This window comes from Dendropsophus ebraccatus, chromosome 1, assembly GCF_027789765.1.
Source record: "Dendropsophus ebraccatus isolate aDenEbr1 chromosome 1, aDenEbr1.pat, whole genome shotgun sequence".
Classification (NCBI taxonomy): domain Eukaryota; kingdom Metazoa; phylum Chordata; class Amphibia; order Anura; family Hylidae; genus Dendropsophus; species Dendropsophus ebraccatus.
In genome coordinates, this window is record NC_091454.1 from 215,560,979 (window position 1) to 215,585,344 (window position 24,366).

The window sequence follows — 24,366 nt, forward strand, 5'->3', positions numbered from 1 at the left end:
GTGCTGCCTGCGGATTTCCTCCTCTTTCCTCTTCATAACTGCTGAGCAGTGTAATATTACACCAGCAGGGGGAGCAGGAGGAGGACAGGAGACCCTCTGTGTATAGGACCTCGGGGAAGGAGGGAGGGTTGTGTTGGCTTCAGCAGCTACTGAGGTGAGCCTGTGCTAGGTATTAGGTATAGCATACTCCCATGGAGCGGGGGACCATGGAAGCTGTGAGGGCCCCTCCGGGGATGGGGGCACAGGGGAATCGCCCTGTTTGCCCCCCTAACAGCCCTGCTGACGACAATCTTCTATGTTTCTAGGTGGATCCAATATGATCACCAATCATCTTCAATACAGACATGCATTGGCGAATACAGTTCATGAATAAGATAATAAGTAAAATGAAGCCAATGGGCAGAAAAAAAACCTTTATTGATGCAAAAACATATACAAAAATATCATTTACAGGGATAGGGAATTTATCTGATACAGCCCCGGAACTCCAGCTCATCTGTAAACCTGGCCAAGTCTTCACAGACTTCCTCATACTCAGCGTCCTGGCATTCCCGATTATTCGGCCACATCTCCATCCATGTATCCGTGGTTATCATGTAGGCAAATCTGAAGGGGAACCAAATGGTATAATGAGAGGCCCATAATAGCTGGGTAAAACGTTAGTGTTTGTATCTTGTTTGTCTAATATTTTTTGCTCCACTTAGCTGGACGAGGCTTTGGTTTTTTTTTTTTGCACTTTATAAATAATGCAGAATTTTTTTGTTTTAGTATTTCATTGTTCTATAGGTTTTACCCAGCATGCACTGCATGTCGTTACACTGTCCTTGCCCCGCCTTCTCCTGCATGTAGTTGATGTCAGTGGTGGCAATAAAATTAATAATGATCACCACAGCCCGGTAAAAATATCCTGCCGGCACGAACCCGAGAAGTCATCATATAATATTACGCCCATGCCAGGCTGAGGCAGTTGTTTTTGCATGGAAAGGACGACACAAAAATTCCTTAGTCGGGGAGTTGTGACCATCACCAAAATATTATGGAACCGGAATAAAAGTGTAATGTTTTGGTATGTCGGCCACAATAATAAATATGTGCTAAAATTTCCAATTTCCGATGTTTTACTGTTACTTACTCAGAACCGGTGTTCCACAGATCTTTGTTCACTCCCCAGATTAAATAGTCTCGGCCTATCTTCATGTTTAGGGCTTTTTTACATTTGACGTGACTAATAAAATTGCGTTTATTTTTATTCGCAAGAATTACATCTGTACCTGGAAACGGAAAATTGGAAATTGAACAGGTGTATTAATATTGATACAATTCACAAAAATGCAGATCAATGATGCTGAAAAACAGAAGCGTAAACTTTTTTCTTTTGTCTTTTTTTTTTCCCGGCGTCATAGAGTAAGAGAGAGAGGAAAACTAAATGTAGACCACCACAGAAAAGATTAGGGATATATATATATATATATATATATATATATCAATTGAATGAACAATGTACAGTATGCCTTACCTTCCTTAATGATTGTATGAACTGTCATCACATAGGTCTCATATTTATCAACCGTCTCAATGGCGGTCAGCGTTGTCTTATAGACTAGAAATTAAAAACATGTCATCAATTCATAGGGTTTAAAGCTTTGCATGATATAGTCTGACCAACAGAGCTATCATAAAAGCTAGGTCAAAATTTACAACCGATTTGTTCATTGCATCCGTAACGCCACAGTGGCTTTGTATCTGCTGATTTACCCAACCAGAGTACCCTGTGGTGTTTCTCCCTATATCCCACTCCAGAATGTGAAATATGAAGGGTAGCAGGTCGCTAAACTAAGGGCCGTATTGCACAGCCTGGTCACCAATGTAAGTGAGCACCGATCTGCTAGATAAAACATGCAAAAATACTGCACAGACATGTTTCTCAGCACCAGTGAACTAGCCAGACCTTCTTCCAAGAAGGAACAACCAAGCCAAGGGGGGTCTCCAGTCAAGAAAACCACCCAAGCAAGGCATCCATCCACAGACAGCTGTTTCGGGTATTTGCCCCTCATCAATGTGGAGCAGGATTCGGGCTAGTGGGAGCAAAGCCTAGTAAGTGCATTCAAAAGAATGAGGGTTGAGATCAACCAAAACACTGTGGAGACACCATCACATGTTTCTCAACTTCAGTGAGTCTAGGAACATTGCCCCTGGGAAATCAATATGCAAAAATACTGTGGAGACACCATCACCTGTTCTCAATGTCAGTGAGCTAGCCAGACCTTCCTTCGGAGAAGTAACAACCGAGCCCAAGAAGGTATCCAGTCAATAATAATAATAATATTTATTTGTATAGCGCCAACAGATTCCGCAGCGCTCAATCAAGGAAACCACCCAAACAAGGTATCCATCCACAGACAGCTGTTTTGGAGTATTTCAGGGTACTTCCTTAGCTTGTTCCTTCCTTCCTAGTAAAAGGTCTGGCTAGCTCACCGACGTTGAGAAATGTGATGGTTTCTCCGAGGTGTTTTGGTTTGTCAGCCCTCATTCTTTTGATCTGCACTGATCTCCTCTGCTTGACCAGAAGTTCGGGTCTCCATGGATACAGAAATGCAACGAAACAGTAATGTGCTCAAACGCCATTCTAATGCAAAGGGGGTCATGTGTATTATGGTCTAAGTCTATGATCCTTTCCATGGAAACCTGCATTTGCTGCTAATCCAGCGGCTAGCATGGTGACAGGTACACTTTAGGGCTGGGGGCCAAGTAGTGGAGTCTAGTATAGGCAGGTCAGTATTGGTGGGCAACACAGGTAGAGGAATCAGTTTTAGCCAAAAGAGTAGTGGTAAGCAGAACTGGTTCAGGGTCAATGGTCCAGGTCAAACCCAGGAGGGTCAGCATAGTAGACAAAGGTCAGACAGAGGATAAGAGAAGGGATCCTAGAGCAGATGGTAGGAAGCAAGGAGCATGGGGATGGGGAGTGCCTTAAGTGATAGTACACCATCGGGTATCTGCCAGCATTACAACATCTATGCGTACCTAGCATCAATAAAACCCTCTGTGACAATGTGTGATAATGTCTCTCTGATATCAAAGGTTTATTTTATTTACAGGTATTCTTTAAAGTGTCACTGTTGTTTACATTTGTTTTGCAGAAATCAATAGAACAGGTGATTTTAAGAAACTTTGTAATTAGGTTTATTAGCTGAAAAATGCTTTTTTTTATAAAAAAAAAAGCAGTTCGAAGCTCTCCCCCCTGTCTTCATGATTGTCTATGGAGAGGGGAGGGGTTGAGGGAGATAAGGCACCAAAACAGGACAAAAAAAAAGAGTTAATTTACAGTTACATCACCGGGCTATCTCCTCTGAGGTCAGTACTGACCTCTCTGACCTCTGAATACTGGCTTTCATACAGGTCCTGCTGTTTAATCCTTTGTTCTCTGCTGGCGACTAATCTCCCCCCTCCCCCCTCCCCTCTTCATAGAACAGACAGGGCCCAACTGATGTAAAAGAGTCGAGATTTCTCAGTGAATGAGAGAGAGGAGGGAGGGGGAACCTGGGAAAGTCTTTTTGAATGCAGATAATGGCATATTTGCTTAATAGACCCAATTATAAAGTTTCTTAAAATTGCCTGTACTATTGATTTCTGCAAAAAAAAGTTGTCACTGTCGTTAAAATTTTTATTGCAGAAATCAATAGTCCAGGTGATTTTAAGAAACTTTGTAATTGGGTTTATTAGCCGAAAAATGCATTGTTATCATGAAAAAGCAGTTTGAAGCTCTCCTCCCTGTCTTCATGGTTTTCCTATGGAGAGAAAAAGTAAAGGCAGCAAAAACAGGACAACAAAGAGTTAATTTACATTCACATCTAGGGCTCTCTCCTCTGACAGTCACCACTGAGCTATCTGACCACTAATTAGGTCTCTGAATAGCTCCCCCGCTGTGTAATCCTTTGTTCTCGGCTCTCAGCTGCCGGATAATCTCGCTCCTTCCCCCTCCCCCTCCCCTCTTAATAGACCAGACAGATCCGACTGATGAAAAAACAGTCGAGATTTCCTGATTCTGAGGAGTGGACGACAGAAAGGAGGGGAGGGGTGGACCTGGGAAAAGGCTTTTTACATGCAGCTAATGGCAGATTTGGCTAATAAATCCAATTACAAAGTATCTTAAAATTGCCTGGACTATTGATTTCTGCCAAAAAATTTTTAACGACAGTGACACTTTAAGTGTAATATTTATATAGAGGCCTATGAGTTTCTGTGGTTACAAACTACAAAATATAATACCATTGTAATGATCTCACCATAGTCCACACCAGGTTCACACGCCTTTGTTAATCGAGCAACAGCGTCCACCTCTTCTAGCTTTTGCTGCATAAAGCAGTTCTCTGGAAAAGGAAGAAGGAATTGACTGCAAGCAAAGTTTTGTGAAAATTTTAATTTTTGAAACGTGAATTTGAAAATTGTAATAACCAAACAGGTTGGATAAACTGGCCTTAATTTACTATTGCCAATGCAATTGTATACTATTGGGCATCGTGCCTAAATTTTGGCACCAGAATTTGCACCAGATTAACAAGAAAACTCGACATCCAACAGTTTGCATGATAAAACCCAAAAAAGGGAAGTTGCCTCTGGATTTACCCAAAAAGTTGTTTTTCACTGTGAGATTTTTCACAAAGGAAGAGCTGGTGGAAATATTCACATTAAAATTATTTTATAAATTATGGGAGTGGCAATGTCCTGAAGTTGTCCTTATTATGTTAAGAATTTTAAATGGTTCTCCTCTCTCTAGAGTCTTTTATATTTGTGCAACTTAGCCGATGTCTAGATTTTGTAGGAAATTATATTAATAAGTGCTAGTAAACCACACCCGTTTTTTAAATTGGGGAATTATGGTTTTCTGTTTAGATTAAAATATCCTATGTAACAACTACTAAATTGTTCATGGATTCTGAATAATTGTTAAATTCTCAGTGCGCAAAAATTTCCTGGTAAAGATTCTTACCGTCTGGTAAGGCTAGTGATATCATAATTTCACGTTACCTTCTACGCAGCGGCACACTTCTCCTCTGCAGATTTTGCCCAGAAGTTTGCTGCCTTCCTCCATGTGGTAGAATTTAGTGCACCGGTTTTCTGTTAGGTAGAAAAAAATCATTAAAAAAAAAACAAAAAAAAATCAAGATATTGTCCTGCCTGAATGCTAATAATGATGGCCACACTAGACATACATTGCGGCACAAGGTTAATTCTGATGGTGATGGCTCCGGTAGGCTGACTTCTTCATAATGGCTTGTGGTAAACCCTTCCTGTCTCTGACTAACAGTCTTACATTGACGGGAAACAGATCACTGATCTCAGGGAGACCAGCCAAAATAACACTGTTGGCTGCCAGCTAAAGCGCTCAATACAGTGAAATCCTAGGTGCATTGCTCCCTGGGATATATAAATATGCAAAAGAAGAGCCCATGGAGCCTCATTTAAGAGACTCAAAACACAGGACTAGCCAGATATCCCTCCGGGAAGGACCCAGCCAAGGGGTGGCTCCTGTAAGGAAACCACCATATAAGTGGCCCTATAAATCAATGTAATGACAAGGGAAAAACCAAGGCCAGGTATCCATCCACAGACAGCTGTTTTGGGGTGTTGCCCCTCATCAGTGTGGAGCAGGATTCTGGCTAGGTGGGGGCAATGCCTAGTAGAGGCATGCAGGAAACAGATCACTGATCACAGGGATACCAGCCAAAGATAACACTGTTGGCTGTCGGATAAAGCGCTTAATACAGTGAAATCCTAGGTGTATTGCCCGCTGGGATTTTTGCATAGTTTTACGTTGTTAAAGGGGCAGAGCCAGGATCATCAGTCATTTGCAGTCAGGAGCTGGGAGGAAGAAGTTGTGCTACACAGAGCGTGTGCTGCTAGTCCTTGAAGTGTACCTGGTACAACGGCTGCTGCCAGATCGGATGTGTGTTCCTCAGTTAATCTGGAAGTTCGGGTCTCCATGGATATGGACACGCAATGAGAACATAATGCGCATGACTCCATTGGATACAACGGGGGTTGTAAGCATTACAGTCACATTGCATATCCATAGCCATGGAGACTTGAACTTACGGATTAATGCAGGAACTCACTGCTGATCCGGAAGCAGTCTGTCGTGACAGGTATGTTTTAAATCTACAGTTGTGGAATAGTGGACTGAATTGACACTCATTGAGTATTTTGTTAGTGAGTTGCATGAGAGAAAATAATTAGTTAGAGAAGATCTGCAAAGCGTAAATGGTTAGTTTGTGTATGTGTCTAGGGCAGACAGTATCAGACATATACAGCCATTGCAGACACATGCAGCAGCCTATTGCTATGTTACATAGTTCCACATATGTGACAAATTAATCTTTTTTTCAGTAGTATTCTGATGGCTGTGTGGCAGATTTTCTTGCCATTGTCAGGCGTGCGTGAACACTCTGTTCTTGTACAGCAGCTTGCGTCTTTGTGGTGATTTAAAACATGTTGTGCATTGCTCTGTGCACTTGAAATTTTTTCTTTTCAATTCAGTGTGAATTTGTTATAGAATTGCTAAGGCCACAAAGTCAGTTCTTCGTGGGCCTTTTACATATTTCTTGCCTAGTGCAATAAAACAAGGTTTAAACTACAAGTAGGGATTCATAAAATCATGTGTACAATCATGTTTGTGATCAATTTGTTAGACAATTGCTAAGGAAATCTGTTCTTTGTCACCAGAATGCATGTTTTAAAGATCTATTCCCGAGAAAGAAAATTGTCTTTGAATCAACTGATGTCAGAAAGTTATCAAAATTTGTAAATTACTTTTATTTAATTATTTTTTTTTTAAATCTCCTGTATCCCAGTAGTTATCAGCTGCTTTATGCCCTGAAGGAAGTGGTATATTCTTTCCAGTCTCACAACGTGCTGACAGGAACTGTCTGGAGCAGTCATAAACCTCCATGAAAAACCTCTTCTGCTCTGGACAATCCCTGACATGGACAGAGGTGGCAGCAGAGAGCACTGTGACAGACTGGAAAGAATACACCACTGGCTACTTGAAGGCTTGATTTTTTTTTAAATAGAAGTAATTTACAAATCTGTATAACTTTCTGACACCAGTTGATTTGAAGGGAATCTATTTCCTCTTGTCACCTGTCAGACATTTCTAATTTTTGTCTGCTTTTTGACACTTCCGAATTCATATCTGAATCCAAACTCTTGGATGATTTGGCCAAGTTTAAAACCAAACAACATTTCATAGTATTTGCCTGTCTGTAGTGAGTAAGGAGTCTTGTTTTTCATGTTTTAGCTATAAGCAGCAGTTACAAAGGTTATCCTGACTATGCTGTTACCTGGAGAGTAGTAGTCGTACACTGTGACGGAGCCCGGCTGAATAAGTCCTACTTTAAAGTACTGATGAAGGTTGAATTTTATACAGTCTTCCTCCTTATGGGAAATCTAAGGTAACATAATAATGAGTAAAACATAACTCAAACACAACTTAAAATATATACAGTAGGTTGAATAGGACTGTCAGGTAGAGAATTTTAGAGCTGATGAGAGAAAATATTTTCTTTACTTTAATGCTTTTTCTTGTTCACAATAGAAAGCAAATTCATAAAAAAAACTAATATCTTGCTTATTTTGGGATGATCCAGTGGTTTGATGAAGATGGTAACTAGGATCTATGGGGGGAATTTATGAAGCTTACGCCAGAGGCATACACCAGGGAGAAGGTGCAGATTCGCCCCTTCTCCCTGGCGTACGCCTCCCGTGCACCCCGCTCTCCCGATGGGTGGGCTGGCAGAGCTTGCAGGGGTGTGATGAGGCGAGGAGGAGGCGTGGCCTCCTCCCGCACCTCATTTATCATCATTAACACCTGCCCGCAGGCGCAAATCATGACACAAAGCAGGTGTAGATTTGGTATGCCGGGAAGCAGGTGTAGATTTGGTATGCCGGACGCAGATTCGGGCGCCCGGCAGGCCGGATTCGCTAAGAGGCGTACGCCTCTTAGGGAATCTTGCCACAAAAAGGGGGCGGGGCTTAATATAAGACCGGCGTACTTGTATGCCGGTCTTCATAAATCCCCCTTTTTGTCTTTAATAAAAAAAAAATTACAAAAATGTGCAAAATGGGAATCCAATAAAGTCTACCCATGGACACATGACCTTTTAAGACTTATGGGAAGTGATATAGGTACTGTCCACCTCCTAAGATCCTGTCACTAAGAAGCTTCATTGTTACATAGAAGCTCCGCTATGGCAGATTTCACCAACCCATACAAACACAAACAACCTCTTACCTGGTCGACGTAAAGAATCAAGGTGCCCTTATCAAATGCGCCCTTGTTGATTTCAAAGTTGGAGATCGATCTGTCCTTTGGTTTTTTAAGCTGTTAATAGAGAAAACATTCACTCATTCCAAATCTCAGAAACATTACAGCTGGAGGCCTCCAGCTGTCAGTCATTCCAGAGGTGGGCCCTGAAGTTACAGTCAGTGGCTGAAGGATGGGAGACCTAGATCACAAGCAGCGCGGATGTAAGTATAGACTGCTGCTTGTGATCTTTAAACTTACAGCAAAGATATATACATATTCTTTGTGTACAGTGTACTGTATCCTATAAACATATCTGTCAGTTTTCTTTGATCATTGCCGACTGCAACCCTGTTTATACAGGAAGAATATTAAGGCCTGCTCTAAAGACCCAATCAGCCGAGGATCGGGCGTTTTCCTGCTCCTTGGCTGATCTGTGTCACTTTTACACGGACCGATTATTGGCGACAGGAACATTTTTAGCAATGGTCCTGGCCGATAATCGACTGTGTAAAAGGCCCTTAAAGGGGTATTCCGGGAAAACTTAACTTTTCCTAGCCACAGGATAAGGGAAAAGGAGAAGATTGCGAGGGGTCCAACCCCGGGTCGGCACGTGACCCGCGGCTCTATTCATTCCTATGGAGCAACAGAAAGAGCTGAGTACAGTGCTCTTCCAGCATACTGGGCTCTTTCCATCGCTCCTTAGAAATTGATAGAGCCGCAGGTCACGTGCCAACCCAGTGAAAAGTAAAAGAAGAAATGGATCCGGCACTACCTGGGAGATTAGGCTGGCTGTGCTGCAACAGTACCAGGAGTTATATACTGGTAACTCCTCTGTACTCTGTAGTGTAGCAATGTGAACAGTCCAGTATAGTAATAGAAGTATACAGCGACACTTACCATGCAGTAAAAACTTGGGTCTTTATTCATGAATAGTTACAGACATAGCAGACATAGACAAAGCAGGACCGTTCCACTAGGGGCGATGGGCCGTTTCGCGCATGCGCTCTTTCTCAAGCCTAGTGACCCAGGCTTGAGTAAGCGCGCATCCGCGAAACAGCTGAGACAAATGCTCCCGGTTTATCTATGTCTGCTATGTCTGGAACTATTCATGAATGAAGACTTGAGTTTTTACTGCATGGTTAGTCCCGCTGTTTACTTCTATTCCTATACTGAATTGTATAGAGGTATTTGGGTAAAATGTGTTTTATATGATTATTAAAAAATTAGGCAAACTGTCTGAAAATGGCAGGCATTACAGATTACAGGACACATTCCTATACAGCAGCAAGTAAATGGATTAAAATGGATTGATTTACACACAGATAGTGATGAACATAAAAGATGACTATTTTGTATCAAACTGAATTGTGGGCTGAGTTGCCTCCAATGATACTCGCCTTATTGAGGTCATCTATATCTGGTGCAAAACCGGTCATCATAGAAATATCAAGGATGGACATGGTGGCATCATGGTTCTTAAGGTACCTGCAAAAAAGTTGCGTATTTTAGGTTTAGTCTATTCCCATTGACAGTGTATAAGCTATTTACTGTATTCTGCTGACAGTCCATGATACAACCCTCACAACCCTGATTTTAGGAACAATATACTTAAAAAGGATGTACCATCAGGATCCCCCGCCCCTGTATGACACGGCTCCATTGATTCTAATGGAGCCGCGTTATAGAGGGGAGGGAATTCCCGGCCCGCCTCCTGTGCTTCAGCTCCGGCTCGGTACCCGTGGATAGAACGGCGCCGTACACGGGAATCAGGCCGCGGTTCAATAAACGGACTGCAGCACCGGCTTGCCCGTGACAACGCCATTCTATCCCTGGGTCAGATTAAAGAGGATATATCTGATGGTACATCCTCTTTACAAAAAAATAAAATACACATATATACTGAAGATTTATCAAATTGGTATAAAGTAGAACTGGCTCAGTTGCCCCTAGCAACCAATCAGATTTCCCTATTCCTTGCAGATTCTTTCAAATTGAAAGGTGGACTCTGATTGGTTGTTAGAGGCAACTGAGCCAGGTCTACCATGTTTGATAAATCTCTCCCATAATTTCTTTCTCCATGGAAGATCCCTTTTATCACTGGAAATATATTGACCAAAATTGTTGAACGAAAATTGATTGCATCTTTTGTGCTGACCTCAAAATTATTGCTAATCTTTCTTTAATCTTCCAGTGTAAACGCTCATAGTTCACAGTATATACAGGTGTAGGCCATGTTCACACAACGCATGTTTAGTAAATCCGGCCGGCCGGGTGCCCAAACCTGCACCCGGCGTACGAAATCTACATTTAGATTTTGATCGTGATTTATGCGCATCATAATTTAAATCATGATAAATAAGGCCACGCCTCCTCCCCGCCTTATCATGCCCCCGCAAGCTCCGCCAGCCTACCCATCCAGCAAACGGGGCGTACAGGAGGCATACGCCAGGGAGAAGGGGCAAACCTGGCTTTCGCTTCTGGCGTACGCTTCGTAACCCCCCCCCCCCCCCCCGTAGTATACGTTCTGGCCCGGATTTAATCTGGCTGCACGAAAAAAACTGACATGTCGGTTTTCTGTGGCCGCTATTCATTGACGACGCTCACTCCATTGTGTGAACTGACAGGTTTGTGCGGACAGGTCTCTATTGTCTGCAGCGGTTAATTGGGATTTGTGCGCCTGCATCCGAATTCACCAGAAATAAAGATCATCCAGCCAGTACGGTCACAGAACGGCCAGTGTGATAAGCCAGGTGAACATGTGTTAACTTGAACACAATGACGCATTCAATGCGACGTTCTAATTGCCGGTTGTTGCGTCAGCGATCATGTTAACCCTGGCTACATCTGTGGATACGAACGCAATTACGATCACATTAACGACTTTCCTCGTCTAAATGTCTATTGTTTAAAAAAAAAAAATCATTGTTTGTCGTTCGCTAAACGATCGCTTAAGCGCTTTATCGCAGATTATCGCTCCGGATAAGAAAGACAACGATCAGCCGATGACAACGATTATGGGCTGATCATGTCTTATGGTCCTTACCTAAACTCATCGTCTGTCAACCGAGCTCTATTTAAGACGGCTGATGACTGTGTAAAGAAAGTAAGAATACTGTACCTCTGAAGTTACACTAGGCAAGGGCTGCACGGACATCGCTGCTTATCAAGAGGCTTCAACAGGGGCTGTTCACTAAGCTTGGGCCCCCCCACCCCATTGTAAATATGGCGACATTAGCATTTTCCTCCATAATGCAGCCTGTAAAGGACCTATGGTGACATCATTGTCACATGATAAGGTCCTTCAGTATGTTCTCTAATGTTACTGCATTGTCTCCTGGCTGCAGTTTTGCTCTGATTTGTGCAAAATTGCAGTAAAAAGCAGCGATTTCTATGCACATCATGGCAAAACTTTAGGCTGGAGATAATACACCACTGTAAGTATAAGTCTGTTTGGGGGCCATGGGCCCCCAGTAGCTCAGGGCCCCGGGCTACCACCCGAAATGGACCTATTATAATCCGCTACTGGCGCACACACATTGACAGGTTATATCTTCGGGTACAGCTCATACGTGTGGGTTCAATAGACAGCTGCCCTAATGTAAATTTAAATGAATAGATTTACAAAAAAGAAAAAAACCCTGCCTGGACCTAAAACAGTCAGGCTTTTTTGTTTCCGGTCCTTGAGTATCATTCCTAACCTTTTCCCTTACATTCCTCTATACACTATGCAGTGTTATATAGTACTGTATATGGAAGTTCTCATTAAAGGCAAATTGTGGAACTCACCTGGCACAGATAGTCATAGAAACAGTCATCTCAGCTCCCTCAGGTCTCTTAACTGTGTGGGAAATTGTAAGAATAAATTACAATTTAAGTTATGGTGTCACCTATCTAACAATAATACTGAAGGGTAGCCTTCCCAGACCTATCATGAACAACAAGTGGCCATAAAAACATCTCACGTGTACGCCAGCTTAAAGGAGTTATCCACAAAGTTAAACTAAACTAGCACAAATCTGCTAGATCGGCACTTGTTTACTGAGCAATATTGGGCAGCAAGGGCGGCACGGACATCGTTAGTGATATCCGTGCATTCCTTGCTTTTAGTGTAAAATAATAAAGTATTCACTTACCTTACCAGTTCCCTTGTGTCCTCTGGCTTTCCCTGGTGTCCTTGGGCCTTTCCTGGTCTCTGCAGCTCTGCTTTTTGTTCCGGTCTCTGTAACAACAGGCCACTGACTGCTTAGCCAATCGCTCGTTGTGGGCCGTGGCCTTTCTCGGACAGTGATTGGCTAAGCAGCCGCAGCCTGTCAGTGCAGAGACTGGACCAGAAGAGAGCAGAAAGCAGAGCTGCAGAGGCCAGGAATGGCCCCCAAGGACACCAGGGAACGTGGTAAGGTGAGTTATTACTTAATTATCTTATACTACAATCGTCAGCTGTGCATTGCTATTACACGTAGCAATGTGCGTCTGATGATTTTGGATCTAAAGAAACAATGAGCTGATGATCGTTTCATCAGCTGATGGTTATCGATATTACATGGAGCGATAATAGGCTGAATCGGCCTGATTCGGACGATTATCGTTCTGTGTAATAGGGACCTACCACTATTCATGAGAAAGACGCTGCTTATGTTCACCCTTTTTAGTCTCTGCTCACTTCTCTGCAATTCTGGTCTCTTTACTTAATGAGGACGAGCCCCAGTGTGATCATATGATCAGGATGCAGCTGTATTTCCCAGGAGTCAGTAGCGAAAATAGGTGGGGGCAAAGGGGGCAGTCGCTCCCGGGCCCACTCAGGCAGGGGCCCACTGAGGTCTCAGACGCTTAAAGCGTAACTGTCATTTCAGGGCCATTTTTCTGAAAACATTAAATATCAACAGTACAAGCGATTTTAAGAAACTCTGTAATAGGTTTTATGTACTAAAAGAGTTTCCTTCTGTACTGAAAAAGCAATCTCCCAGCCTCCCCCCTCACATCAGATGAAGCAGGATTTCTGTCTCCATTATGTGGCTATGGAGAGGGGAGGGGCTGTTAGGAGTGACTGAGCACGGAGCAGTCCTGCACAGCACAACACCCTGCAATCTTCTCTCAGTAAGTTCATAGATAAGCACTGACCTTTCTGACACCTGAATTTAGCGTTTTAGGTGCCCAAAGAGTCTACAAACAGCTGACCTTCATGTCACCTCTTCCTGCTCCCTCATCTCCCTCAGCCCCTCCCCCCTTCATAGGCTTACAATGGAGAGAGCAGAGCCCGTCTTCACTGGCTTCTCTGTAATGAAGACGTGTTTGCCTGATAATGCACAGATAAGAAGTCAGGGGGGGAGGCTGGGAAATTGCTTCTTGAGTACAGAAGGAGGCTTTTTTGGCTGATGAAACCTATTACAGAGTTTCTTAAAATCGCTTATACTACTGATTTCTGCAATAAAAAAAAAAATGACAGTTACGCTTTAACCTCTTAAGGATATAGGACGTACCGGTACGTCCTATGTCCTCATTAGCACTTCAAAGCGGGGCCGCGCGGCGGCCCCGCTTTAAAGTGCCGCGATCCCGGGTGCCGCGTGTAGCCCGGGACCGCCGCTATTAGCGGGCACGGTCCGATCGCCGTGCCCGCTAATTAGCTAATCGGAGGCAGCTGTCAAAGTTGACAGCTGCCTCCGATTACCGGAGGCAACGTTTCCCTGGTGTCTAGTGGGGGAGATCGCTCCTCCGGGACCTTGTCCCGGAGGAGAAATCTCCGTTACTGATGCCGGCCGGGGACGCGTCCAAGATGGCGCCGTCCTCGGCTCGGCACTCGTTTGTTTCCGGCTGCAGCAGCCGAAAGCAAACGAGTGCCGATCTCATGGATCTCTGCAGCATATCTATGCTGCAGAGATCTCAATGAGAGATCCAAGTGTATATACTAGAAGTCCCCCAGGGGGGCTTCTAGTATATGTGTAAAAAAAAAAAAAAAACGTGTTGTTAATAGTAAAAATCCCCCTCCCCTAATAAAAGTCTGAATCACCCCCCTTTTCCCAGGTTTTAAATAAAAGTAAACAAATAAATAAATAAATAAACATGTTTGGTATCGCCGCGTGCGTAATCGCCCGAACTATTAATTAATCACATTCCTGATCTCGTACGGTAAACGGCGTCAGCGCAAAAAAATCCCAAAGTGCAAAATTGCGCATTTTTGGTCGCATCAAATCCAGAAAAAATTTAATAAAAAGCGATCAAAAAGTCGTATATGCGCAATCAAGGTACCGATAGAAAGATCACATCATGGCGCAAAAAATGACACCTCGCACAGCCCCATAGACCAAAGGATAAAAGCGCTATAAGCCTGGGAATGGAGCGATTTTAAGGAATGTATATTGGTTAACAACGGTTTGAATTTTTTACAGGCCATCAGATACAATATAAGTTATACATGTTACATATCGTTTTAATCGTAACGACTTGAGGAACATGCATAACAAGTCAGTTTTACCCCAGGGCGAATGGCGTAAAAACACATTTCCCCCAAATAAAAGAAATGCGTTTTTTTTTTCAATTTCACCACACTTTGAATTTTTTTCTGGTTTCGCAGTGTACTTTATGCAAAAATTCAGCCTGTAATTGCAAAGTACAATTAGTGACGCAAGAAATAAGGGGTCATGTGGGTTTCTAGGTGGAAAAATGCAAGTGCTATGACCTTTTAAACACAAGGAGGAAAAACCGAAAACGTAAAAACGAAAATAGGCCATGTCCTTAAAGGGTTAATGCTGTCTGCAAAAGCTATTTGTTTTGCAGACAGCCTTAGCACCTGTGTAGTGGGCCCCTAACACGGCAACAGCACCTGGTAATAGCGGGCCCCCTGCTCGCCAAGGGCCCACTCAGCCGTCGGATGCAGTGCCAGGGCCAGGGCTGGATCTTCTCCCTGTTCTCTTCACTTCCTCCTCCACGCTGCTTCCTGCTCTGCTGCTGGCCCCTCCCCCACTGTCCGACAGAGCATGGTATGAGGAGGAGAGAGCTGGAGGGATCCTGTCATCTATGGCTGCCAGGGACTGAGAAGAAGTGCAGCAGCAGCTGTAAGTGATCCTCATCAGTGTCTGTGGTGCTGGAAGTTGTCAGGTACAGAGTGAGGACTGTGTGAGAGGACACACACCACCCACACACACACAGCAGCCATTTATAGGTATAGCAGTGGCCAAATGACCAGGAGTAGCTATATATATACTGGCATCCTGTAGTCAGTATGATGGAGGTCACCCAGCTTTCCCAGCATCTAGTACTAAGTGTAATGGAGGTCACCCAGCTTTGCAGCATCTTGTACTCAGTACGATGATTAAGAACAAAAAACATAGTTGCTTTCTTCTAAAACAGTGCCACCCTGCTCTTACAACTTGGCTCCATTCACTTCAGTTGAATACCACACTCAAACTGAGGACAAGAGTGGTGCTGTCTGTGGAAGAAGGCAGCTATATTTTTCTAATCTTAAGCACTTTACATTTTTTTGTGGTTCTATATGTGAAATGTAGAAGCCTCTTACACTGCTCTTTATCCTTATTCACTATGAATAATGTTGAAGAATATTCCCTTTATTATTCAGAAAGCCTTGTCACCTGCTGGGTCATGTCGGTTGGGGGCCCACTCAGACTCCTAGGCTCCCCTAGGCTGAACCCCTAGCTACGCCCCTGCCAGGAGTGCATTGTAGTCTAGGCCTCGGTGACTCTTCTGTTACCATAAGTAATTTCCTCTATCTCCTTCCACTGACCTTTGTAGAAAGTAGTCCCTCACACATAGCTCCAGTGATCTCAATAATACACAGTACTGTGGGGCCTAATTTCCCTGAATTTTATTATCCACTTTTCCCACCAGTTTACCCTTGTACTTCAAATTCTTCCCCCATTGCACTTCAAAAGAGAGAGAAAAATCATACCTCATATAGATCTATTCTATAGTCTCTAGTCTAGTCTCTATAGTCTCTAGTCTCCCTATGAGAAAGAGATATTTCCATATACTTCTGTGTAGCACTAGATCTCTCTCTATCAGTGTATAACGGAAACATGAGATATTAGCCTATATAGAGATACCAATGCGTCTGGTGGGAAGACCAGAAGGTGGACCCAGAAATCATTAATAATAATAATAACAATAACAATAATAATAACAACAATAATAATAATAATAATAATAATAATAATAATAATAATAATAATAATAATAATAATAATAATAATATCCTGTCTAGCTCAATGTCATGACATATACACTACATGTAAGTTCCGAAAATAACAAGGTGGATGAGATTTAATAGGAGAAAAAACAAATATCTCACCATGAGGCTCTTCCTTAATGGTCACCGACAGATCAAAATTGTTACATTTTTTCTCCTTCTCTGTTTCAAGAGCGTAGTATGCAGATAATACCTGGTGGTCAAATAGGATAAAAATGGTAAAAATTCATATTACATATTACTGGCTGTAAGTTATCTACAATGCTCAGAGGGAAGCCGCAGTAATGCCATGTAATAGATGTGAGTAGAATTATGGAGCGTGGTTCCAATTCGGAGACCTTTTACTAGTACTGCCCTACAGCATTGTAAATGGTTTGTCAAAAAAGAATACACTATTAAAACATTGGTAAAATCTATTCTTCTCTTACCGTCAATGTACCTTGACCCTTTCCTTTCGCACTGACTATAAAGTCTCCTAGTTGAGAAGTCTGCAAAGAAATAGATCAAGTCACAAGAGTCCAGAGAAATGTTACTTCTACACAACACAAGTGACGATTGATCCATCATTGACCATTACATCCCTGGGATCTTACCTGCTCCGATCGGGCCAGCAAGGCATTTTGTAGACTGAGTCGATGAGTTGTACCTTGGGATCTTCCTGGAAGCTTAAAGGAGACATCCATTTCCAAGTCTTTGAAACTTGGCACATCTATCTGATACTGGGCGAGGGCTTCAAATTGCATCATTGTAGACTACAACCCAAGAGTAGAGATGAAAATGCTTAGAAGACCATCCATAACCCCAGCATATATCAGTAGGGTTATTCGGTGTGTGAGAAGATGATATTGGAAAACCATCAAAAAATGATCAAAACCTTTTTTTTTTTGCAAAAGATTCCTACTAGGGATGAGCGAATTTACAGTAGGAACAAAGCAAAGTGCTCCCCTAGGATTGGTGGGCAGCTTGTCAGGCTGCTGGCTCTGTGCCGCTTTATGCCGCTCCTCTTCCTGGAAAAAGCTGTATCCAGTTCTGGGAAACTTCTCCCAGTTTCCAGGACTGGATCCAGCTTTTCCCGGCACCCAGGGAAGAGCGGAACGGAGTGGCACAGACTTCAAAGCCCCCAGCCTCACAAGTTGCCGACCAATCCTAGGGAAACGATTTGCTTAGTTTCTACTTTAACTTCACTCATCCCTAGTTCCTACACAATGATGCACCACAATACAGCTTCACTGTGGTCTCCACCTCCAAACCAGCACGTGCTCCTTACTCCTTCAATGACATATAACTCTCATCCTCCCTCATTATATCCTATCATTAATGTCTACAGGGCGTCTCCTGTGTTGCACCCAATCTGCAGAACTCATTTGTCTGGACCATTAGACCATGCCAATTTCAAGCATACCACAAAAGCCTATTTCCTCGATGGGACCTATATCACATAATGATGGTCCATAGTTCACAAACAAACTGATCTGGTCACAAATATCTCCATTTCATCCAACCCACTACTGGCTCATGTTGTATCACTCTGAATTTTATACCCATGTTGAATCAGACACCAGTGTTTCCCAACTCCAGTCTTCAGGGACCACCAGCAGGCCATGTTTTGAGGATTTCACAAGTGATTTCATTATAGTCAGTGCATCAGGTATCACCACAGGTTCTCTTTATACAGTATGGGTCATCCTCAAATCATGACCTGTTGGTGGTACTTGAGGACTGAGTAAGGAAACACTCGCCTACACCATACTATGCAAGTTCTTATATAAAAATATCTCTGTCCTGTAGATTTTACGGACAAGGACCTCTCTCTTGTGGTATAATCTATGTATTGTAGATGGCAATATCAGTACTTGTTTAAACCACACATTGCACTTTGTAATAGGGCCCTGATAGACTGGTATCGTACATTTGGACTGGGATCATACATTTGCAGGTCTACAGAATCATTATTTCTTGTTAGTCCAAGATACGTTGATCCAACATTGGTCAAAATGATGGCTCAGGATGTTTCAGAAGGGAACTACATAAATTGCTAAGATAGCCTGTTGTCACATCTTGATAGATGACTTTGAGGGACTGAAGCTATAGTCCTGAAATGTTTTGCTTAACAGAATTACACACCTGCGTTGATCCCCAAACTTCTCCATAGTATCTCTGTTCGGTTATCCATTTTACCAGTCGTGCAACTTTATCAAAATCCTTCATCTTCAATAGAGTGAGAAGTGCGTAAGAGGTAGCCTCAAGGGATAAGAAGCGAGAGCCTGCTTCATCCCAGTGGGTGTTGTCTGGAAGAAAATTTTGCAAACAAAAAAATCTATAAGCGCAACTTTAATATAACGCACGTTGATCACATGATCTACCGTAAGTGAAATTACATCTAAAGAACATCCATGTAATATACTGCTATATCATTGTCTATAAATAAATTGGGATCCACATCACTGGTTGTAAATGGCATGCTGGTACCCTACCTGTAGATGCCGACATTAGTTTCTTGATGTCCTTCAGCTTTCCAGCCTTAGCCAGTGCATAGGAGGTGATGGCTATGGAGTAAGGTTTCTTCAGGGTTTCATAACGGTCGTTTAAATATCTTAGGGCTTTATCTATGCCTGCGGGTAGACTCTGCATGGATAAAAAATGAAAATTACAATTAAATGTTAAAAAAAAATATATATATATGTGGTAAGAAGATTATATACAGTGCAATTTATGCAAAATGTGTGTTCCACATGTTCCACTGTTTGTGCTCTGAGCTCTATCGGTTGCTCATGGGTGGATTTTTTACTTAACAGCGCACCGGGTGGTTAGGAAGGGTATTACAAGTAAAACATATAAATGGCTATAATATCTTGAAAGGTTATTGTGATAAATGAGCTAAACAAATGGATAAAGTTTAAAAGTGTTAAAAGATATAATGATGCATTTTACAGCTACATTTTACTATTGATTGACATATTAATTGAAATAAGCTCAGTGCTGGTTCATTCAACTGGCTATACAATCTGTGTGGAGATACGTTGATCTGGTTTCCTTATTTTGCAAATGTTGCCCCAACCCATGTCGAAAACCTGAGCTGGAACCCCTTTCCTGTAGTGCCTTATAGTAGCTACATTCTATTATAATACCTTAGCCATGTATATTGGTAGAAAGGAATAAAGTGGATCAGTTGATGTGATACTGGTGAAAACAGGCACGAAACAGGGACGTGAATTGGTCAGGGATTACTACCATTCCAGGGACTGCTGCACAGACAGTAGTACCTCTAAGAAACCAATTCTAGAGATAAAAAATAGTGTCTCAATTAGAGATGAGCAAAGCAGACGGAAATGTGTTTCCCAAGCTTTGCAAACTTTCGGTCAAACTTGTTAAGATTTGAAAATCAAACCTTGATGTCAGACTAACACAGACACAACCAGACAGTGGGCCCTATCTGAACCACCCACTGTCCCTGCCTAATTGCCTCAGCCGACCCTAGGCGGTCGCGGACAACCATGGAGACGTTCCCTGCGCTATATACGTGATACACAAAACAATACGGACAGACGAACACAATAAGGAATAGTAAACGAGGCCGGGTCAAACCACACGGGCAACGTAGTACAAAATCAGTAATCCAAAAGAGTAGTCACAAGTCAGGCAGGAGGTCAATAAAACGAGTCGAGCAGTAGGAGGGATAGGACGGGGAGCGCAGGAATATACAAGGGAGAGCTGGGACCAGGAATACACCTAATTAGCCAGCGCTGGGACTCAGTCTGTGCTTAGCTTTTATGCTGACCAAGAGCCCGGTCCGGATCCTCATTGGACCGGCGCTCTGATCTTCCAGGTACAGACAAGCAGAGAAACCTGTCAATCACAGCAACAACACAGGTGTAAAATCAAGACCAGGAGCTTCTCAGCTTAACTCCTGCATAGCCAGAAGCTGAGAAGCAATCAGGTGTGGTCCACAAAGGAAAAACACCAGGTCCAGTTCACACAGGCTACTGCAGATTCCTGACACTTGATGAGTTTCATGAAAACAGCCAAAACTATGGTAGCTACAATACTGGGACTAATACAGAAGGATGAATTTGTTGAAGCATGTTGTTGTTAAATTGTCAAAAATCGGAAAATCACAATAAAAAAAAAAAGTCAATCAGCCAGTCACTCATCCAATTTCCGCCATTCCTCTCCTCTCTGTCTCTATGTCTCTCTGTTAGTCTCTCCCTGCTCTGCTCTAACTGCATGCTGCCATCCTGTGCTCTCCTCCACACACAGCCGACTGGCCACCGAACCTCCTTATATAGAGGGAGGTGCTGACATCACAGAGGGGCCTGCAGCTGATTGGACGGGTGCTAAGGACTATGGTTAATTCCTTGCTCTCGCCCAGTGACGCTCCAGACAGCAATTTAGTTTTTTTGCAGATTACCTTAACGAATCGCCAAGAATTCACTTTGCAGAACAAAGTTAATTGACAGCGCAATTCGCAGCGATTCTTGATTTGCCAGATTCACGTCTCTCATCTCTAGTCCTAATAGCTAACATATCAGAGCTTCCTTCTTCATCAATAGTGTTCATGATATACACATTATTGATATAAGCCAGTGATGGCTAACCTTGACACTCCAGCTGTTGTGGGGTCGGGCCGCACTGTAAGGACGCTGGACGGCCCTGGATCTTGCATGCGGCCGCATACCTTTCTGTATGTGGCTGCATGGCGGCCGCGTGTCAGCGACTATGGCTACGCGTGTCAGTGCTGACACGCGTGTCATAGGTTCGCCATCAGGGATCTAATCCATAGTTCACAGGAGGAAGAACTATAAAAAGTGGACAAGAGACTTACCCCAACTCGGTCAGCACAGGTTTGTTCACTTGCCAGCAAGGCAACAAGGACGAAGGCTGTGAGACTGGAATCCAGCTCAGCAGAGCCTTTTGTTATACCCCCCTATGTACAAACAGAGAGTACATTACAAAAAGCCATTCACAAACAGCTAGGCAGCTATGGTATAATAAACTCCATAAAACTCAAAATTGTGGGAGGCCATAACTTTCCCACCCCTAGTTCTTGTACATACCACCATCTCCTGGTGATAGACAGGTGCATCCTCTCTGAATTCGCCATCCGGATTCTGTTTGTTTAGAAGGAGCCACTTCACTGAATTGCATATTACATCTTTATTAATGTCGATAAGACTTGAAGCCAAGGAAAATACTTTGACCACATAGGCGGTGAGCCTGAAGAGACATACGTATCATAAGGACAGATAACCAGAATCATAATGTACAAAATATAGTTATATACAGTTATATATATAGTTAAATACAGTTCACGTCAGGGGGGTCGAGTGAGCCCTATCTGAGCCCAGCCCTCTGTTCCTGCCTACTTGATGTGCTGCCCAAAATGGCGGATCCCAACCAGACGATGGTCCTTACACTACTAAATGCTGGAGCCATCAAGCGAGAGTACTCAGCAATCCGTCTCACAACCAACCAGGACCGTGTAACCCACGAACCAGAGTCAGATAACAAGCCAGGGGTCACACCAAGAGGAACTGAAGGAGAATCCGTAAACAAGCCAGAGACAGGAGCTTGGTTCAAAATCAGGAGACAAAGGTCAAGGAAGTACAAGCAAAAGGTCAGATACACAAGATCCAAACAATTCAGGAACGCTAGCGAAGCAGCCAAGTCAAAGCTATCACAGGCAGCTATAGGAGGTTGCTGCGTGTTTAAATATCCCGCCTTTCCTCATTTAAAGGGAACCGATCACGCCGACAATGCCCCTAATGATAAGGAAACGTGCTAGTACATTACCCAGCATGCTTCCCAAACATATCCCTGTACCCTCCTTGATTAGACCACAATCTTACATTTATGAAGTCCCACGCTGTATGGTAATTCCAGGCAAGTAGTCACGGTGGGCATATGTAGTCACGGTCCTGGGCGTAGCTAGGCAGGGTCCTGGGAGGTTGCTGCGCTCTGCTGACGTCACCGGGGCCTGCGTTTCACTACGGCGGCATGCCAATGTCTTTAGTACGCCGCACAAGCGCAATACGGCGGGAGAAGATGACGCGATTGCGCGGCATGCTAAAGACGTTGGCGCGCTGCTGGCGTGGAATGCAGGCCCCGGGTGACGTCAGCAGAGCGCAGCTCTTTTAATCACGCCCCTCTGGACATGATTACAGCGCTCGCAACCTCCCAGGACCCTGCTTAGCTACGCCCAGGACATACGCCCACCGTGACTACTTGCCAGGAATCACCATACTGCGCATGACTTCATAAATGTAAAATTGCGGTCTAATCAAGAAGGGTACAGGGGCATGCTGGGTGATGTACCAGCACGTATCCTTATCATTAGGGGCATTTTCGGCGTGATTGGTTCCCTTTAAATATGCTGCTCATGGTTGGCCCGGCAATCTTGCACACTCAGCTGACCAGTGCCCATATCACTGGGACTGGCAGCAATTACCCGCTCCCAGCTGCTGATAGGCTGCTTGAGTGCAGCATCATCAGGGGGGGCTGGTACTGGAACATCACTGACCGAATGGAGACGAGGCCTCTGCATTTCCATATCTAATGAGTCCTGAACCTCTGGATTAACAGAGAATCTTGCTGCTGATCCAGAAGCGGGCTGTCATGACAGATACACTTTAAGGCTATGTTCCCACAGCGTATCTTTTCATAAAAGTAGGGCCGTTGTTGCAATTCCTGCTGCAATATATACACATAGTATACGCTCCGGCCGGGATCTCTCGCGGCGCCGCAAACAACTGACATGTCAGTTTTCTGTGTCCGCTATTCAGTGAATAGCGGCCACAGAAAGCCCTGTCAGTTCTGTGGGGAGTTCTGATGCTGGCATGCTCAAATGCGCTCGCATCAGAACTCTGAAGCGTGAAAGATCATCCAGGATGACCTTTGCAGAGACCGGCCGTTCTGTGACCCAGCCGGGTCACGAAACGGCTGGTCTCATACGTTGTGTGAACATGGCCTAACTCCTCCCCTCTCCAAAGAAAACACAGACATTTGGCCATGCTGAATGTTCATGTATATGTGGAACATGGAAAAATTCACTGTTATTGAAAATGTATGGCCACCTTAATAGGTACTATAGCAAATTGCAAGGTAAATAGAATATTAAAGGTTAAAATAAAGGTAAATTTTTACAATACCATGTACTAGAAGGTGTACTGATCCAGGCACCGTATGAAGCATCGTTTTTAGCAAATGTCAACTGCTGAACTACACCTGTAAAAGGAGCACACACATATCAAACAGAGGGGCATAGTACACATCTAATAGCTGGTCTATGGTTATAGGATTGCCACATCCATTATACGCTGGTATGCAGTCAGTACGCTCCTTCTTAACGTTATTCTGCAGGTTATCACAAATACTGTGAAACCAACTTCATTTTGTTGTATTTAGTCATTTACTATTTTGGCATAATACAAACTTTTTTTTAACCTCTTAGGGCATGTACAGTAGCATAAACTTCCGGGAGTGAAGTTTTCTCCTCTCGATTTCATATCTTGAAAAGGAGACATTAAAAAGCACTTTTTGGTTATGTTCCGTTCTTGTCCGTATATAATTTTTAAAACTATGTCCATCATATTGAGTCCAAAATGACGTCCGTTATTTTGAGGATTGGCTGTCCGTGCAATCACAGCTGCTGGTACATTAGTTTGGGTGGACTAATTGGCCTTTGGATGTGTCTTTAATTGAAAAGTCCATTGAATTTAATAGTAAAAAAAATAGTGAAAAACTAATAAGTAATGTCTGCTGTTTGCAAAAGACGTCCGAAAATAATTGACATGATCATTATTTTGACGTCTGCGCAGACAACGTCCATCATTTTATATACTGTGTGCATTGGACATCCGTCATTTGATTG

The 24,366-nt window shown here is 43.3% G+C and overlaps 1 protein-coding gene across 1 annotated transcript in view; it reads right to left on the minus strand.

Annotated features, from left to right (window-relative positions):
- Nucleotides 1-398: 398 nt before the first annotated feature.
- Nucleotides 399-24,366, minus strand: part of LOC138769575 (complement C3-like) — a 62,573-nt gene continuing 38,605 nt past the window's right edge. The window contains exons 25-41 of the mRNA XM_069948142.1: nucleotides 23,645-23,720; nucleotides 21,554-21,713; nucleotides 21,322-21,423; nucleotides 18,974-19,124; nucleotides 18,624-18,787; nucleotides 17,093-17,251; nucleotides 16,928-16,987; nucleotides 16,602-16,692; nucleotides 12,089-12,140; nucleotides 9,700-9,787; nucleotides 8,288-8,377; nucleotides 7,338-7,443; nucleotides 5,026-5,115; nucleotides 4,284-4,367; nucleotides 1,517-1,600; nucleotides 1,133-1,271; nucleotides 399-606 (exon numbers count right to left, since the gene is read on the minus strand). Coding sequence (XP_069804243.1) covers nucleotides 465-606; nucleotides 1,133-1,271; nucleotides 1,517-1,600; nucleotides 4,284-4,367; nucleotides 5,026-5,115; nucleotides 7,338-7,443; nucleotides 8,288-8,377; nucleotides 9,700-9,787; nucleotides 12,089-12,140; nucleotides 16,602-16,692; nucleotides 16,928-16,987; nucleotides 17,093-17,251; nucleotides 18,624-18,787; nucleotides 18,974-19,124; nucleotides 21,322-21,423; nucleotides 21,554-21,713; nucleotides 23,645-23,720 — 1,838 coding nt within the window. The 3' untranslated portion in view covers nucleotides 399-464. The remainder of the gene's footprint in view (nucleotides 607-1,132; nucleotides 1,272-1,516; nucleotides 1,601-4,283; nucleotides 4,368-5,025; nucleotides 5,116-7,337; nucleotides 7,444-8,287; nucleotides 8,378-9,699; nucleotides 9,788-12,088; nucleotides 12,141-16,601; nucleotides 16,693-16,927; nucleotides 16,988-17,092; nucleotides 17,252-18,623; nucleotides 18,788-18,973; nucleotides 19,125-21,321; nucleotides 21,424-21,553; nucleotides 21,714-23,644; nucleotides 23,721-24,366) is intronic.